This window comes from Equus quagga, chromosome 11 (assembly GCF_021613505.1).
Source record: "Equus quagga isolate Etosha38 chromosome 11, UCLA_HA_Equagga_1.0, whole genome shotgun sequence".
Lineage (NCBI taxonomy): Eukaryota > Metazoa > Chordata > Mammalia > Perissodactyla > Equidae > Equus > Equus quagga.
Genome location: NC_060277.1, coordinates 25,518,694 through 25,534,461, shown reverse-complemented (window position 1 = coordinate 25,534,461; position 15,768 = coordinate 25,518,694). Strand labels below are relative to the sequence as shown.

Genomic DNA, 15,768 nt, shown 5'->3' with positions numbered 1-15,768 from the left:
TTTCTCTTTAATGCTAATGAAATGTCTCCACTCTCTGTATTAGCAGACTACCCTTATTGGTAATCTGTAGCCTTCTCTTTTGTTCCTGGTGGTAATGAAATGCTGGATGCTGAAAAAGCCTGCTCTCCAAGAATGTGTGGCCAATTGTCTCCTGTTCACTTGTACTGTAAAATTACTGTTCCCCAGCAAAGCTGAACAAGTGCGCGGACAAGATCAAAAGAGTATACATTGGCACCCGGCTACACCAAGTGACTCCTGCTTTATTAATGAGCCATAGCTTCTCCAAGTTAATTTACTCTGATAGAGCAAAAACATTCTGTAAAGCAAAAACAGCAAATTATAATTCAACCACAAGTCTTTATTGTTTGCTTTCTTCAACTTTCAGTTTAAACCTTTGCACTATGTTATAAGCCAAATGTCCCTTCAGTTTTCTGAACCTTAGGGCACGAAAGCTATTTTTGATTTTTTCAAAAACATTGGTGAGATAGTCAAATGACCTTTTTTATTCTCTAAGATTGGATAATTTTTAGCTGATATTCTTTTTAAAAGTCAGTGTATTGGGGATCCAGTTTGAAAGTGCACTCCCTTCTAAAATTTACAAGCTAGTTCTGTCCTCTCATCAGAAATGCCACTGGTGTTTAAACATTTGAAAAGGGCCTTCTCTGTGAGTGTTTTTGTGGAAGCAAAATTTGACAGTGGTCCTAAGCTCCAAATTAAATAATATCACTTTCCTAAATAATTAAAGAGTGGCACTTTCCTTTTCATTTTAATCACTACTTTATAAGTTCCTGAAGTCTTTTTAATTTAAGGAATGTTCAGCAGTTTTTTAGTTAATGTTTTAAAGTTACAGCCTGAGACAGCAAAAAAAGATCTGCACATCCCCATATCTTGATTTGGTTTTGTTTTTTCAGGTGGGAAGGAAATGATTAAACTTCTGAGTAACATATCTACTGTAAGGAGAAAAGTGATTTAGACCTGTGTAACCCAGGTTGTTGGTATTAGTTGTGTTATAACCATTTAGTGGGTAACTGTTAGTATTTCGATTCAATTTTAAAGAATTCCACTAGTTTCTATGTACTCTAACATGGTTTAAAAATAACAGTGTGATCATATATTATATGATATATTTTGTGAATATAAAACAAGTTTTATTGAGATTATCTAAAATGTGCTATTAAAGAAAATGTAAAAACACTTTTACATTGGGGGTATCTAAAAGCTGTGTTATTAATATATTCGTAGGGGAAGATGCAATGATGAATATCAACCTTCACTATACATTTGTTTTTGAAGTCAGCTTCCTTCCCTCCTTAATTTCTGTTTTTCTTTGTGATTTTTAAAAGCTTTTAAAAAAGTTATCATTAGGCTTACTTGTTAATTATGGATTTTTTAAAAATAATTTTAGAAAAGATCAGTAGTTATATGTATCTCTGTAACTTAACTTGGATGGAATAGTTTTATAACTGATGCATTTCTGGTTTTGTCCGAAGTTATTTTTTTGAAGCACTGTGTTAACTATTCTTGTTAGGTTTTTTTTTTGTTGGTAGAAGGAATATTTGTGTTTGCGAAGGTTAGCAGAGGCTGGCTGTGCTGGAAGTGACTGCAGTGCCTTTTGATTATTCATGGACAGTAATAGAAGGCACTTAAAAAGAACAATGAAATTGCTTATTTTTGTGATGGGCCATCTGTTGAATTGTTTTGTGCAACAATTGCACAATAGTATCTATGTCATATCATTCTATTTTCAACAGCAGCTGATTATGTCTCACTGGCTACTTGTCCTTATTTCTAAAGTCTCATAACCATTTAAAGTCACCTTTTCAGGGCCTTTGCCAGAAAGGTATTAGAAATCGCAACAAACGGTGTGTTTTTTTTCTATTTTTTCCCTTTTTTTTGGAGAAGGAGGACTGTGATGGGAGTAGGAGGAGGAAGTTGGTCATGTTAGTTCTAATTAATTAGACTTCCTAAATGTTTAGTACAATTATCTATGCTTTCCACCTGTAGTACTATAAAAGAAGTTAACATAGAACCATTTGATAATTCGCATAGAAATGATAGGCTTACAAAAACAAAGAGTCAAGTTTAAAAGACTACTATATAGTCTTTCATGTTTTTAATTATCTACTCTTTTCTTCATGATGATAATTAGAATTTTTCTCTTGGAATTCACTTCTATCTTAAAAAAGAAAAAGATGAGCCATTAGCAAATTTGTTAGAGCAGAAGTGAAATTAAAATAAAACAAATGTGTTGTTGTCCATAGGTCACTGACATTGCTGATGCCATGATTCTGAAACAGCTTTTTGAAAATCTGTTCAAAAACGGGGTCGTCGTTGTGGCAACATCCAACAGACCACCGGAAGGTAAAAGCAAACATTGTGTTAGTCTCATCCAATTAGATGGAAACTAACAAGCTTTAAAAAAATCCATAATTTTGTACTCATTTTATGGTTTTAATAAATCTGGTGACTTTGCTTATCATTAATTTTATAACTGACTTAATCTGAAAAAATCAGTTGTTTTTTGTTTGAAAAATGTTTATTCTCAGCAAGCTAAATCTAGATGATTTTCCATGTTTGATGTCTTTGCTGTTTTTCTCTGAGTATTAGGCATGTCATACGTGTATATAGAAAAATGCAGGCCTTTCTAACTCTTTGCAGGCAATGAAAGAAACTCAATGAAATGAGAGAAAAAATTCCTAATTAAATTTTAGAAAAAGACCTAAAACTCACTTGCACAAGTAGTTTCTAGTACTTCATTTAATTTATCATTTCTAAAAAAGCACTTGTGGCTTGTTAGGAAATTATTTAAGAATTTAAATATAAGTCATATTTAGATAAAAACAACAAGTTTAAAATCTTGTCTCTTTCAGTTCATCATGTGGTCAGTTGAAGGGCCAGGAAACCAAAAATAGTAATTTTTGCATTCTTAATATTCACGTCTTTCTGCCTGGAATGCTCTTCCACCAGACATCTGCAAGGCTAACTAAGGCCTTACTTCCTTGAGGTCTTTGCTCAAAAATTACTTTGTTAGTGAGCCTAGACTTATCTCACTGTTTGAATCTACAGCCCTTCCCTTTTTTTCTGCCACTGCGCCAACTTACCTGCTCTTTTTTTTTTCCTTGTAGCACTTATGGACCCAGCATATAATTTACTTATTATATTTATGGTTTATTGTCTGTCCCCTTCCAGGATGCTAAAGCTTCATGAGGGCAGTGGTTTTTCTCTCTTCTGTTAATGGTTGTATTCTAAACACCTAAAAGTGCCTAGCGCATAGATACATCGCAGTGAATAGTCTTTGAATGTTGAATGAATGTGTGTTTTAAAGGCATCTCTCTGGCTATAGTATTGAGAATAGACTGTGGGGATGAGGTTTCAAGTCTGGAGGTAAGAAGACCATTTAGGAGATGATTGCAACAATCCTAATGGGAGATGAGGGGGCAGTGAAGGTGGTAAGAGGGGTCAGATTCTGGATGTATTTTGTAGGCAGAGCCAAAAAGACTTACTGATGGAATGAATACAGTGTATCAAAAAAAAAGAACGGGATCAAGAATGACTCAAAGGTTTTGACCTACTCAATTGGAAGGGTGAAGTTGCTGTTCACTGAGATGGGGAAGACTGCAGAAGAAGCAGATTTGAGTAGGGAGATGGAAGTAAGGGTTTCTATGATGAGGAGCCAGATGCATATAAGAGTTTAGATTTATTGGTAAGATTTGAACTGGAGATATAATTTTAGAAGTCATTAGTCCTAAAGGAAGCTGTAAAAAGCAGCCAGTGAGGTAGGAGGAGAACCAAGAGAGTGTCAAGTGAGGAAAAGGAAAGTGATACAAAAAGGGTGGATGATTGCCTTTGTTAAATACCGCTAGGAGGCGAAAATGAGGTTGAGAATGGACCACTGGAACTTGGAATTCACTAGTGAACTTGAAAAGAGCAATGTAATGGTGTGAGTTTTTTTAAAAAAATAAGCCATGTCACATTGATGATTTATAATGAATTTATAATCTAATACACCCAGATCTTACTATGTGAGCTGCTGTTAAACTAGATCTCTCTCATTCTATATTTGTGTGGTTGGTTTCTTTTTCTTCATATTACATTTCAGCTTATTAGTTTGTCTACATTGTTCCTTTTTACTGATTTATCTTAATATCTTTTATGTTAATATCTAACAAATTATTTTTAGCTATCCCTACTAAGTATGACCTTTATAAACTTGGCAATCATGCTTCTATATCTTCAGCCATTCCTTAATTAAAATGTATACATAGGATAGGACCCAGTTTAGACCCCTGTGGCATACTTCTGGAGCCCTTATTTTAGGGAGACATTAATTAATTAATCAATACTTTTTGGATCCAGTTATGCAAGCAACTATAGTTATACCTAATCTGTTACACTATAAGAGAATTATGAATGATTTTGTCCGAGGCACTTATTAAAACTGTTATGTTATCTATGGCATTCTTGTGATTTACTAGTGTCGCAACCCTATAAACCCAGGCAGTGAACTTTTTTTTTTTTAAAGATTTTATTTTTTTCTTTTTCTCCCCAAAGCCCTCTGGTACATAGTTGTATATTCTTCGTTGTGGGTCCTTCTAATTGTGGTATGTGGGATGCTGCCTCAGCGTGGTTTGATGAGCAGTGCCATGTCCGCGCCCAGGATTCGAACCAGCGAAACACTGGGCCGCCTGCAGCGGAGCGCACGAACTTAACCACTTGGCCACGGGGCCAGCCCCCAGGCAGTGAACTTTTTGACATTAGATCATTTGTCTAGGTGGAAGTGAGGCATGACTCTACTCTGGCTAACTTGTTGGCTTAACAGTATCGTCAGTATTACATTTAGATATTCAGTGACAAGCCATGTTCGTAAATAGGAAGGTGCTAGAACAAGCTTGGAACTCCCCCAACAAAGACTGTTGAAAGGAAGATTGCAGTTGCTGCTTAGGCTACTGCAGTGTGGTAAATTGAGGAAAGATAACCACAAGGAGAGAGTAAGGAACATTCTGGAGCTCAGAGCTTTGTACGAGTGAACTAAGTTACAAGCCCACCAAGGTAGCATGCAGAAATCTGAGGTGGAGCCACCCTTCTGGAGAAGGCTGAAAGTTCCAGGTGCAGAATTGCATAAATTGGGCATTAGCCACAAACTTAAAGACAGCTTTTTCTAAATATATATCATAGAGGGGAAGCTGGACGTATACTAGCTTTTTTTAGCCATGGCAGACAAACAATCATCATAAATAGCTTAATATTTTAATCTAAGAAGATTATGTTGTCTCTCTCTCTCTCTCTCTATGTGTATATGTGTGTGTGTGTGTGTATAAATAATTTCATGGGTTAAAGAAACAACACTCAGAGAGATTAAGTGTAGATATCAGGAAAAGGCAAAACTGTAGGACAAAGAATGGGTCAGTGGTTGCAGGGACTAAGGTGGGAAGTGTTTGACTACAAAGGGGGCAGCACAAGAGAACTTTTGGGGTGATAGAACTGTTTTGTATCCTGATTGTGGTGGTGGTTACATGTGTTAAAACTCATAGGACTGTACACCAAAAAGAGGTTAATTTTACTGTATGTAAATTAAAAACAAATCCTGTGGCTTGTGAATGGCTGAACAGGGGGTAGAACCTAGGTTTTGTGACCCTTTGAACACATCATCCTCCATCTTTTCTCCTTGTTGGTCATCACGGATCTCTCTCTTCCCTGTCCCAGATAAAGCATGTCCTCTTTTCCAACCATCAAAATGCATTTAACTTTTTCTTTAGGTCACAGCTTTTCATCTAAGGCCCCAGATAGGTTATTATTATTTTTTTAATAGTATCTATTTATTCTCAGAGTGTCACAAGATGTGAGAGAAGGACATTCCTGGCAGAGGGTTGAGGCAAAGCCCCATGCCTGGAAAGAGAATGGCCCACTTGAGGAACTGAATGGCGGCCAGTGTGGCTGGAGTACAGCCAAGGAGGGGAAGTAGATGCAGTGAGGAACAAGATGAATCTGGAGAAGTGAGAGCTAGACCTTGTAAAGCAATACTAAGGATTTTGGATTTTATTCTAGAAGAAACGGGAAGCCATTGAAGTGCTTTAAGCAGGGGCTGACAAGATCAGAGTTGGAAATGTCACCCTGGTTATAGTGTGAAGGATGCATTGAGGGATGGGGTGCAGTGATATGGTGGAATCAGGGGGACATAGTAGGAGGCTCTCGCAGTACAGTAGGCAAGAAATGATGATAGCTTGGTATAGGCCACTGATTCTCAGCAGGACGGCTATTTTGCCCACCAGGGTATTTGGCAATGTTTGAGACATTTTTAACTACCACCACTAGGCGGGGGTGGGAGGGCGTGGGTACTGCCACTGGCATCTAGTAGGTAGAGGCCAGGAATTCTGCTGAAACATCCTGTAATGTACTGGGCTACCCCCCGCAACAAAGAATTATGTAGCCAAGAATGTCAATAGTCCCGAGGCTGAGAAACTCTGGTATAAGTGATGCCAATGGATATCGAGAGGATAGATTTGAAAGATATTTAAGAAGTAAAATGGTAATATCTGGTTGTAGGTTAGATACCAAGGAAAAGGGAAAGGACAATTTCTAAATTTCTGGCTTATACAGCTGGGTGGGTGGTGGTGCCTGTCATTCAATAAAGAGAGAAATATCTGAAGATTAGAGGTCCAGAAGGTATTGCCCAGTGGAGAAGAGCACATATATTTTTTTCTTCATTAATCCTTTAGCCTCTCTGTTTAAATTTCTTCTACTTCATTTATTTAATTCCCTTCATTTCTAGTTATAATGCATCGCTTTCATGGGCAAGAATGAGGATTATTGTAGGTGGAGGTTACAATCGTACCCTAATCTTTTATCAGCTAACAACTTAATTCTCAACTTATAGACAAATAAGTTATTAATTTTAATAGAAAATGATCAGAAACATTAATAATAAATAATTTTAATAGAAAATAATTGATAGTAAAGTAAAAGCAACACTAGAATTTGGGAACCTAGGAGAGAAAATAGCTGTGGAGGGAAGTGGTCGGGGAAAGTCCCATAGAAGAGAAGGGGAAGCAGTTCTTGAGGAGGGTGAAGGGAATAAGGTATTAGGGAGTGGCCGTTTCTATGTCACTGTTTTTCCTAGTCCTAAATTCTAATTCCCACCTCACTTGGGTCCAAGACCTCACCCTCTGCACACCGTGTAGTTGTTAAAACCCCAAACCAGTGTCAGTTTATGATTACAACTTTAGCTTCCGGTTTGTTTGCTGGTCTGTAGGGATTTTCCCACTTTCTCGCGAGCTCAAAATATGTTTAGTATATTTTAAATAACATCTCCAGCATGAAATTTGTAGTGCTACTATTTTATATTTTCCAGGATAATCTGATTAAGCCTCTTTAACTTGAAGTAGAGAGGATCTTGGATCAGATCCACAGGAATGGGAAATTGCTGGAAAATTTTCAGCTAAAATATATCTAGGGATAGTTTGTATTCAATTTATTATTTTTATAAAACCTCAAGTAAATGATTTATTTAGCAATTTTGTCATTTAGGTAAATATTTTATATGGTCTATATACAAGTAGACATATTTTTACCTTTGAAAGATTATATTGTCAGGTCATTGGAAGAGCTAGAAACAAAAATCCACAATTAAAATTTCATATATGTTACTCACTTTTTATGTTCTGGAATAAAATTTTGTTAATTTTGTGATATTCTGGTAGTGAAAAATAATATTATAAGATTTAAGTGCCTGGAGACCCTATCAACAAATTAGACTAGTAGATTAAATTAATTAAAAATTTGAAATTAATAATTAAACTTAAGAACCTATTCAATCAAAAATAAGAATAAATTTTTATGGGGAAATAGAGTATGTAAGTTGAAATGACTATGTTTCTTTGACAGTAAAACACAAAGTAGTAAAAAGAAAAATGTCCCTTTATTAACTGAAGCTAGAAGAACTGTGAGAACAGTGTATTCTGGACTTTCTACTTTTTTTTTATGCTTTTTTTTTTCTTTTTTGGTGAGGAAGATGGCCCTGAGCTAACATCTGTTGCCAACCTTCCTTTTTTTTTGTCCTCCCAAAAGCCCCAGGACATAGTTGTATATCCTAGTTGCAAGTGATTTTAGTTCTTCTATGTGGGATGACACTACAGCATGGCCTGATGAGCAGTGTGTAGGTCTATGCCCAGGATCCAAAGCCACAAATCCTGGGCCGCCAAAGTGGAGCATGTGAACTTAACCACTTGGTCATGGGACCGGCCCCTCTAGTTTTTGATTTCCTGTTTGTTATAAGGAAAATACTACAGATAGCATTAGAATGTCCAAGAATAATCCTGTGTTACTTAGATTATCAGGCAACAACGCTGTGTATCCTTCCTCGAGCCAACATATCCATAGGAAATAAAAGACTGGATATCACTAGATGGTTGGCTAGCAGTTACGCGTGCACATACACACATGCGATTTATTGTATTAATGCTTTTGGGAAGAAAAAATCCAATGGTGTTCACTATCAAAGCTGAAAGACTATTTAGCAAAATTCAGCATCTTTCTTGATAAAGTCACTCCATAAAATATAAATAGGTGTATAGTTTCTTAACACGATACCAAATATATATATATATCATTTCAAAAGTCAGAATTATGCTTAGTGGGAACGTTATATTTCTACTACAAGTATGAACAAGGCAAAGATACCAACTATTACTTTTTAACATTGAAGTACAATACAGATAAGACGATTTTAAGAACAACCATGTTGATAGTGAAGAGAACCGAGGAGAAACCACATATCTTGATTACAGAGATTCACTGAGATTAGTCATACCACTCCTTGTTCAAGGTTGTATAAAGAGAAAATAGCTTAATATAGGAACAATAAGTAGGAAAGAGAAGTAAGTATTGGAAAATTTCTATTTTGTATTCTTTAGAAATTAGGAAAACAGACTCTGTGATATAGATGATCTAAGCTGAGAGAAGACAACAGATTGAGCTGAAAACCTTTTTACTAAGAAATCAGTTGAAATAAAAAAAGCTAAACGAAATGAGAAGAGATTAATTAATTAAATTAAATCAATTAAAGTCAGCATTAGAAGCACTAAAGTATAGAATTAAAACTACAGAAAATGAAATCAGTGATGTAGGAAAACAAGAAGCTCTGCCAGAGCGTAGGAGCAGAATAAAGAGAGTAATATGATAAAAAAAAGTAAAGAAGTCTCCTGGAGGAAAGAAGATTTTATGTGAACTTACTAAAAGGAAATATTTGAAATAAGAAAATTATTGTGACAATGAATTGAGTGTAAATGAATATTTGAGTTATTGCTTGCATATGTATTTGTAAATTTTGTTCCCCTTAGAGGGAGAGTTTACAGATGCTGAGTGACAGAGTCATTATCTGTGGCACTAATAAGTAGGGAACTACACAGTCAAGTATTTTAGAATTTAAGATACGCCTTCTACTTTTCAAATTAGTAGAAAAGACAAAAGATCAAAGGAAAAATATTTCTTAAGCAAAAGCTAGAAAACAGAAGAAACAAAAAAAGTGTGAACAAAAAGCATGAAACAAGATCAGGCATGTCAATGACAAGAAATATAAATCATTCACATTCCTCTATTAAAAACTAAAACTTCTTCTGGTATGTCTGAGTAAACTCCTAGCAGAATGACCTCCCTGCTGGACAGCAATCATAAATTCTGAACAAAATAACGTAGCACAACTATCTGAAGGTCCTAGAGAGGGAAGAAAGGCAGGCAGATTCTATAAGGGAGACAGAACTTGGAAGAAGGTCCAAAATGGAGAGAGTTTCCAGTTTGTTTTTTTCAGTGCTGTTAACTTTGGGGCAGGTAAAGTCAGTATTACATTGGGTGTCTGAAATTCTGGTAGAAAGCCCACAGTTTTCTCTGGCCTGAAGAACCAGATGGCAGAGTTTGGGGCAAGCACTACTGCTGGGAAATGAGAAGTGATATCACAAAAGGGAAGTCATGGAGAGAGATGCTAAGACTGTGCTGACTCATCTGTACAATTTTTGTAGAGATTAGTGCAAAACCCACAATGAACTTAAATGAATGCTAAACAAGTTAGTCAAGGAATCCCATTCACTCACACCAACACCCCATCTGGTGGTAAGGACTTCCCACTCCAATGACAACCTTTAGAGTCAAAGCCAAAGCTATTGTTGGCTGAGCCTCAGCCTCACACTTGATAATGAAATGGTTCTAAAAGTTAACAGGGGAGTTGGAGTCTCTGCGACTAGTTGTTGCCTGGCTGGTTTTGGGTCTTCCTCATGCATGAAAGATTCCCAGAAATACACAAGTTTTGTTTTCTTATTGAAGACTCCAGTCATGATATTTAAGTCCATTGACTTCTATCTTATAAAGCAGCTCTGGTGTGAAAAATTACTTCGTTAATGTTTGACTTCACTGAAAATTAATATATAAGTGTATGGATGGTAGTATTTTTATAATCAAGATTTTATGTAACATTTTGTAAAGTTTCTTTCTCACGGTTCTTAAAAAAAAAGACCTTGTGGGGGCCAGCCTGGTGGCATAGTGGTTAAGTTCCATGCGCTCTTCTTCAGCGCCCGGGCTTTGCAGGTTCGGATCCTGGGTGTGGACGTATGCACTGCTCATCAATCCATGCTGAGGTGGTGTGTCCCACATACAAAATAGAGGAAGATTGACACAGATTTTAGCTCAGTGACAGTCTTCCTCAAGGAAAAAAGAGGAAGATTGGTGACAGATGTTAGCTCAGGGTCAGTCTTCCTCACCAAAAAAAAAAAAAAAAAAAAGACTCTGTAGAACCTGTAATTTCCTTGGATTCCTATTATCCTTGTTATAGGCGATTGAACCATTTAAAATGTTGTAGGATATCTAAAGTTGAAGGCCAGTGATGATTATTTGATTAAAAAACAGATTCAATTTATAGGACCATTTGTAGGATTGATGGAAAGGATTTCATCTTCCTGCCATTTCTAAGGCAGTTTTCATTGAAAACATTAGGCAAGGATACAGTAAATGCAGTAAATTAACATCAACAACAATAGATGTGTAGATTACCCTAACTTTTCTTTCTGATTTATTAACTTGTGTGTCAGCAAACACATTATTGGCACTTTTAAAAATAAACTCTTATGATCAGGATAGTGGTGGTGGTGAATCTCTCTGGAGTAAATTGAATTTTATTTGTTGTTCTAAACTGAGTGGCAATGATTAAAAAGGAACGAAAGAAGAATGGAAGGAAGGCAAGAACCAAGAAAGGAAGAAAGAGAAAAGAAAGTAATATAAATGTCAATTTTTCTATTTAACCCAAATATTTTGTGAAGAAGAGACAGTTAAGCATTGTCTAGCACATGTAAAGTCTATGTGAGGTCTGTACTTAAGATTTTATAAATTATGTAAATATGTTAACCAATTCCAAGTTTCATCCAAAACTCCAAAAATATAGGCATCAAAACAAATATTACTAGAGATAAAGAAGGACATTTCATAATGATAAAAAAGTCTACTTATTAGAAAGCCATAACAATCATAAGTGTGTATGTACCTAATAACATATCTTCAAATTATACAAAGCAAAAATAGATTCAGTGAGAGAATTAGACAATTGAACAATCATAGTTAGAAATTTGAATATCCCTCTTGAAGCAGTTGAATGAACAAAATTTTGTAAGATTTGTAAAGATTTAGATAATCATCTGTCTTGACCTAATTAGTATTTATTGAACATCAAACACAACAACTGCAGAATACACTCTTTTCAAGTGCACATTGTATGTTCACCAATATTGAACATTTGCTGGGCCATAAATGGTCTTAATAAAAATTTACAAAGTTTGAAATCCTACAGAATATGTGTTCTTACCACAATGGAATTAAATTAAATGTCAATAACAATAAGATATCCAGGAAACTCTAAAATATTTGCAAATTAAACAATACATATAAATAACCCATGGATTACATAAGAAATCAAAAGGAAAATTAGAAAATATTTTGAAGCAACATACTGAATGGGAGAAAATATTTGCACATCATGTATCTGAAAAGGGGTTAATATCCAAATATAAGAACTCATACAACTCAATAGCAAAAAAACCAATTTGATTACAAAATGGGCAGAGGGTCTGAAGGGACGTTATTCTGAGGAAGACATACAGATGGCTAACAGGTACAGGAAAAGGTGCTCAGCATTACTAATCATAGGGGAATGGATACCAAAAACCATAACGGGATATCACATTACACCTTTCCGAATGGCTATTATCAAAAAAACAAGAAATAACAAGTGTTGGTGAGGATGTGGAGAAAAGGGAACCCTGTGCACTGTTGGTAGGAATGTAAATTGGTGCAGCCACTATGGAAAACAGTATGGAGGTTCCTCAAAAAATTAAAAATAGAACTACCATATGATCCAGCAATTCTACTTCTGGGTATGTATCTGAAGGACACAAAAACACTTTGAAAAAATATCTACACCCCCATGTTCATTGCAGCATTAATTATAATAGCCAAGATGGAAACAACCTATATGTCCATCGTTGGATGAATGGATAAAGAAGTGGTATATATATCCTGTGGAATATTATTCAGCCATTAAACAAAAGGAAATCTTGCCATTTGTGACAACATGGATGGACCTTGAGGGCATTATGCTAAGTGAAATAAGTGAGACAGAGAAAGACAAATACCATATGATCTCACTTATGTGTGGAATCTAAAAAACAAACAAAAAAAACTGAACTCATAGATACAGAGAACAGATTGGTGGTTGCCAAAGATGGGGATGCGGAGGTAGGCAAAATGGATAAAGGTGGTCAAAACGTCCAAACCTACAGTTATGAAACAAATAAATCATGGAGATGTAGTATACAGCATGGTGATTATAGTTAATAATACTGTATTGTATATTTGAAACTGCTAAGACAGTAGATCTTAGAAGTTCTCATTACAAGAAAAAAAATTGTTAACTATGTGGTGATGAATATTAATTAGGCTTATTGGTTGATCATTTTGCAATATATACAGATATCAAATTATTTTGTCATACACCTGAAACTAATATGATGTTAGTCAATAATAGCTCAATTAAAAAGAAATAAAGGAAGCTGGAAAAAGAAAGGTAAATTAAATCAAAAGTAAGTAGAAGAAAGGAAGGAAATATAAAGGTAAGAGGAGAAACCAGAGATAGAAAACAAACGATAGTAAAATTAACAAACCCAAAACTGAGTTTTTTGAGAAGAACCAATTTGTAGAACCCTTAACTAGACTGATCAAGAAAAAAAGAAAACAAATTACCAATATTAAGAATGAAAGGATTATTAAAGTTCCTTCAAATATGAAAAGGATAATAGGAATATTATGAACAACTTCATGACAACAAATGTGGCAATTTAAATTAAATGGGCAAATTTATTGAACTATGCAATTGCTAAAACTGCCACAAAATGAAACAAAATCTGAATTTCCATACAGTTATTTAAAAAACTGAATTTGGTGTCAAAAACCTTCCCCCTAAAAAAGATCAGGCACAGATGCTTTCACTGATGAATTCTATCCAACATTTAAGAAAGAAATAACATTATTCTTACACAAACTCTTTCAGAAACTAAAGGAATGGGAAACACTTCCCAACTCCTGTTATGTGGCCAACATAATTATAACACCAAAACTTGACTAAGGCATTCCGAAGAAAGGAAATTACAGGCTAATATCTTTCAAGAACATAGGCAAGAAAATAATCAAGAAAATACTGGCAGTAAGCAAATCTTGCTAGATATGAAAAGGATAATACATCATGACCATGTAGGGTTCATCCCAGGAATGCAACATTGATTTAAAATTTGAGAATCAATCAGTGTCATCTACTATATTAACAGAATAAAGGAGAAAAATAATATGATCATTTCAATAAATGCAGAAGAAAACATTTGACAGGATCCAACACCCATTCATTATAAAATGCTAGGGTTAGCATTTTATTTTAAAAAAAAACAACCACCAACTAGGGATAGAAAAATACTTCTATAATCTGAGAAAGGGCATCTACCAAAAACTAGTAAATATATTTAATGGTGAAATATTGAGTACTCTCCTTTTCTGATTGGGAACAAGGAAGGCAATGATGCTTACTCTTCCCATTTCTAATCCACATAATATCAGACATCCTGGTCTTGAAATAAGGCAAGAAAAATAAACAAAAACACATAAAGAATGGAAAGGAAGAACTAAATGTCTATTTTTATAGAAGACACTTTTGACATAAAAATGTGTTTAAAATCTCCAAATAAGCTCATAGAACTAATATGTGAATTTAACAAAGTCACAGGTTACAAGATTACTATGCAAAAATCAATATGTTTATACACTTGTAGCAAATAATTGGAAAATGAAATAAACATTTTTTTATAATGGCATTAAAAGCATAAAATAATTAGAAGTAAATTTAGCAGAAAACCTATAATACCTCTACACTGAAAACTACAAAACATTGCTGGGAGAAATTAAAGAAGACCTAAATAAATGGAGTGATATACTATTTTCTTGGATTAGAACATTCAAAATTTTTAAAATGTCACTTCTTCCCAAATTGACCTATAGATTCAGTGCAATCACAGTCATAATAACAGCTTGCTTTTTGGGGGGTAGAAATCAATAAGTTGATTCTAAATTTTATATGGAAATGAAAAGCACCTTGAATAAGCAAAACAATCTTAAAAAAGAGCAACGGGGGCCGGCCCGGTGGCACAGCGGTTAAGTGCACACATTCCGCTTCAGAGGCCCAGGGCTCGCTGGTTCGGTCCCGGGTGCAGACATGGCACTGCTTCACAGGCCATGCTGTGGTAGGCGTCCCACGTGTAGGGTGGAGGAGGATGGGCACGGATGTTGGCTCAGGGCCAGTCTTCCTCAGCAAAAAGAGGAGGATTCGCAGCAGATGTTAGCTCAGGGGTAATCTTCCTCAAAAAAAAAAGAACAACTAAGTTGAAGGACAAACAAGAGCTGATTTCAAGACTTACTATAAAGCTACCATAATCAAGATGTGTGGCATAAGGATAGAAAAATTAATCACTGGAGATTAGTGATTGGAATGGAGGATGGAGAGCCCAGAAATAGATACCTACTTATGTGATGGTTTGACTTTTTGACAAAGGCAGCAAGGCAAGCTGTTATAGGGGAAAGAAATGATGCTGGAATAACTGGACACTGATATGGAAAAAACGAACTTTGACCCCTTCCTCACATGGTATACAAAAATTAATTTGAGATGGATCCTAGACCTAAGCAGAAAAGCTAAACCTATAAACTTTTAGAGGAAAGCATTGAAGTGTATCTTCATGACTTGGGGGTCTTAGACAAGTCACAGAAAGCAATAACATAAAAAAAAAGAGAGAGAAGTCGGACTTCAACAAAATTGAAAATTTCTGCCTCTGAAAGTACCTCAGGAAGATGAATAGGCAAGCCACAGATAGGGAGCAAATATTTGTAAATTATATGTTTGACAAAAGAATAGTATCCAGAATATATAAAGAAATAGTAGAAAGACAATCAACCCAATAAAAATTGTGTCCAATTTTTGAACAGGCACTTCTTTTGACTAGTAGGCATGTGCAAAAATGCCCAACTTCAATAGTCATCAGGTAAATGTAAATTAAAAGCACAGTGAAACATCATACTACACACTCACCACAATGACTAAAATTAAAAAGACTTGCAAAACCAAATACTGATGAGGATGTGGAGCAACTAGAACTCCCATTGACTGTTGACAGGAATGTAAAATGTGACACACGCTTT

The 15,768-nt window shown here is 35.3% G+C and overlaps 1 protein-coding gene across 2 annotated transcripts in view; it reads left to right on the top strand.

Moving 5' to 3' along the window:
* AFG1L (AFG1 like ATPase) overlaps nt 1-15,768 on the top strand; it is a 194,708-nt gene that overhangs the window by 76,869 nt on the left and 102,071 nt on the right. For both annotated transcript variants that reach the window (XM_046674358.1, XM_046674357.1), the window contains exon 6: nt 2,262-2,361. In XM_046674358.1, the coding sequence (XP_046530314.1) occupies nt 2,262-2,361 (100 nt within the window). The remainder of the gene's footprint in view (nt 1-2,261; nt 2,362-15,768) is intronic.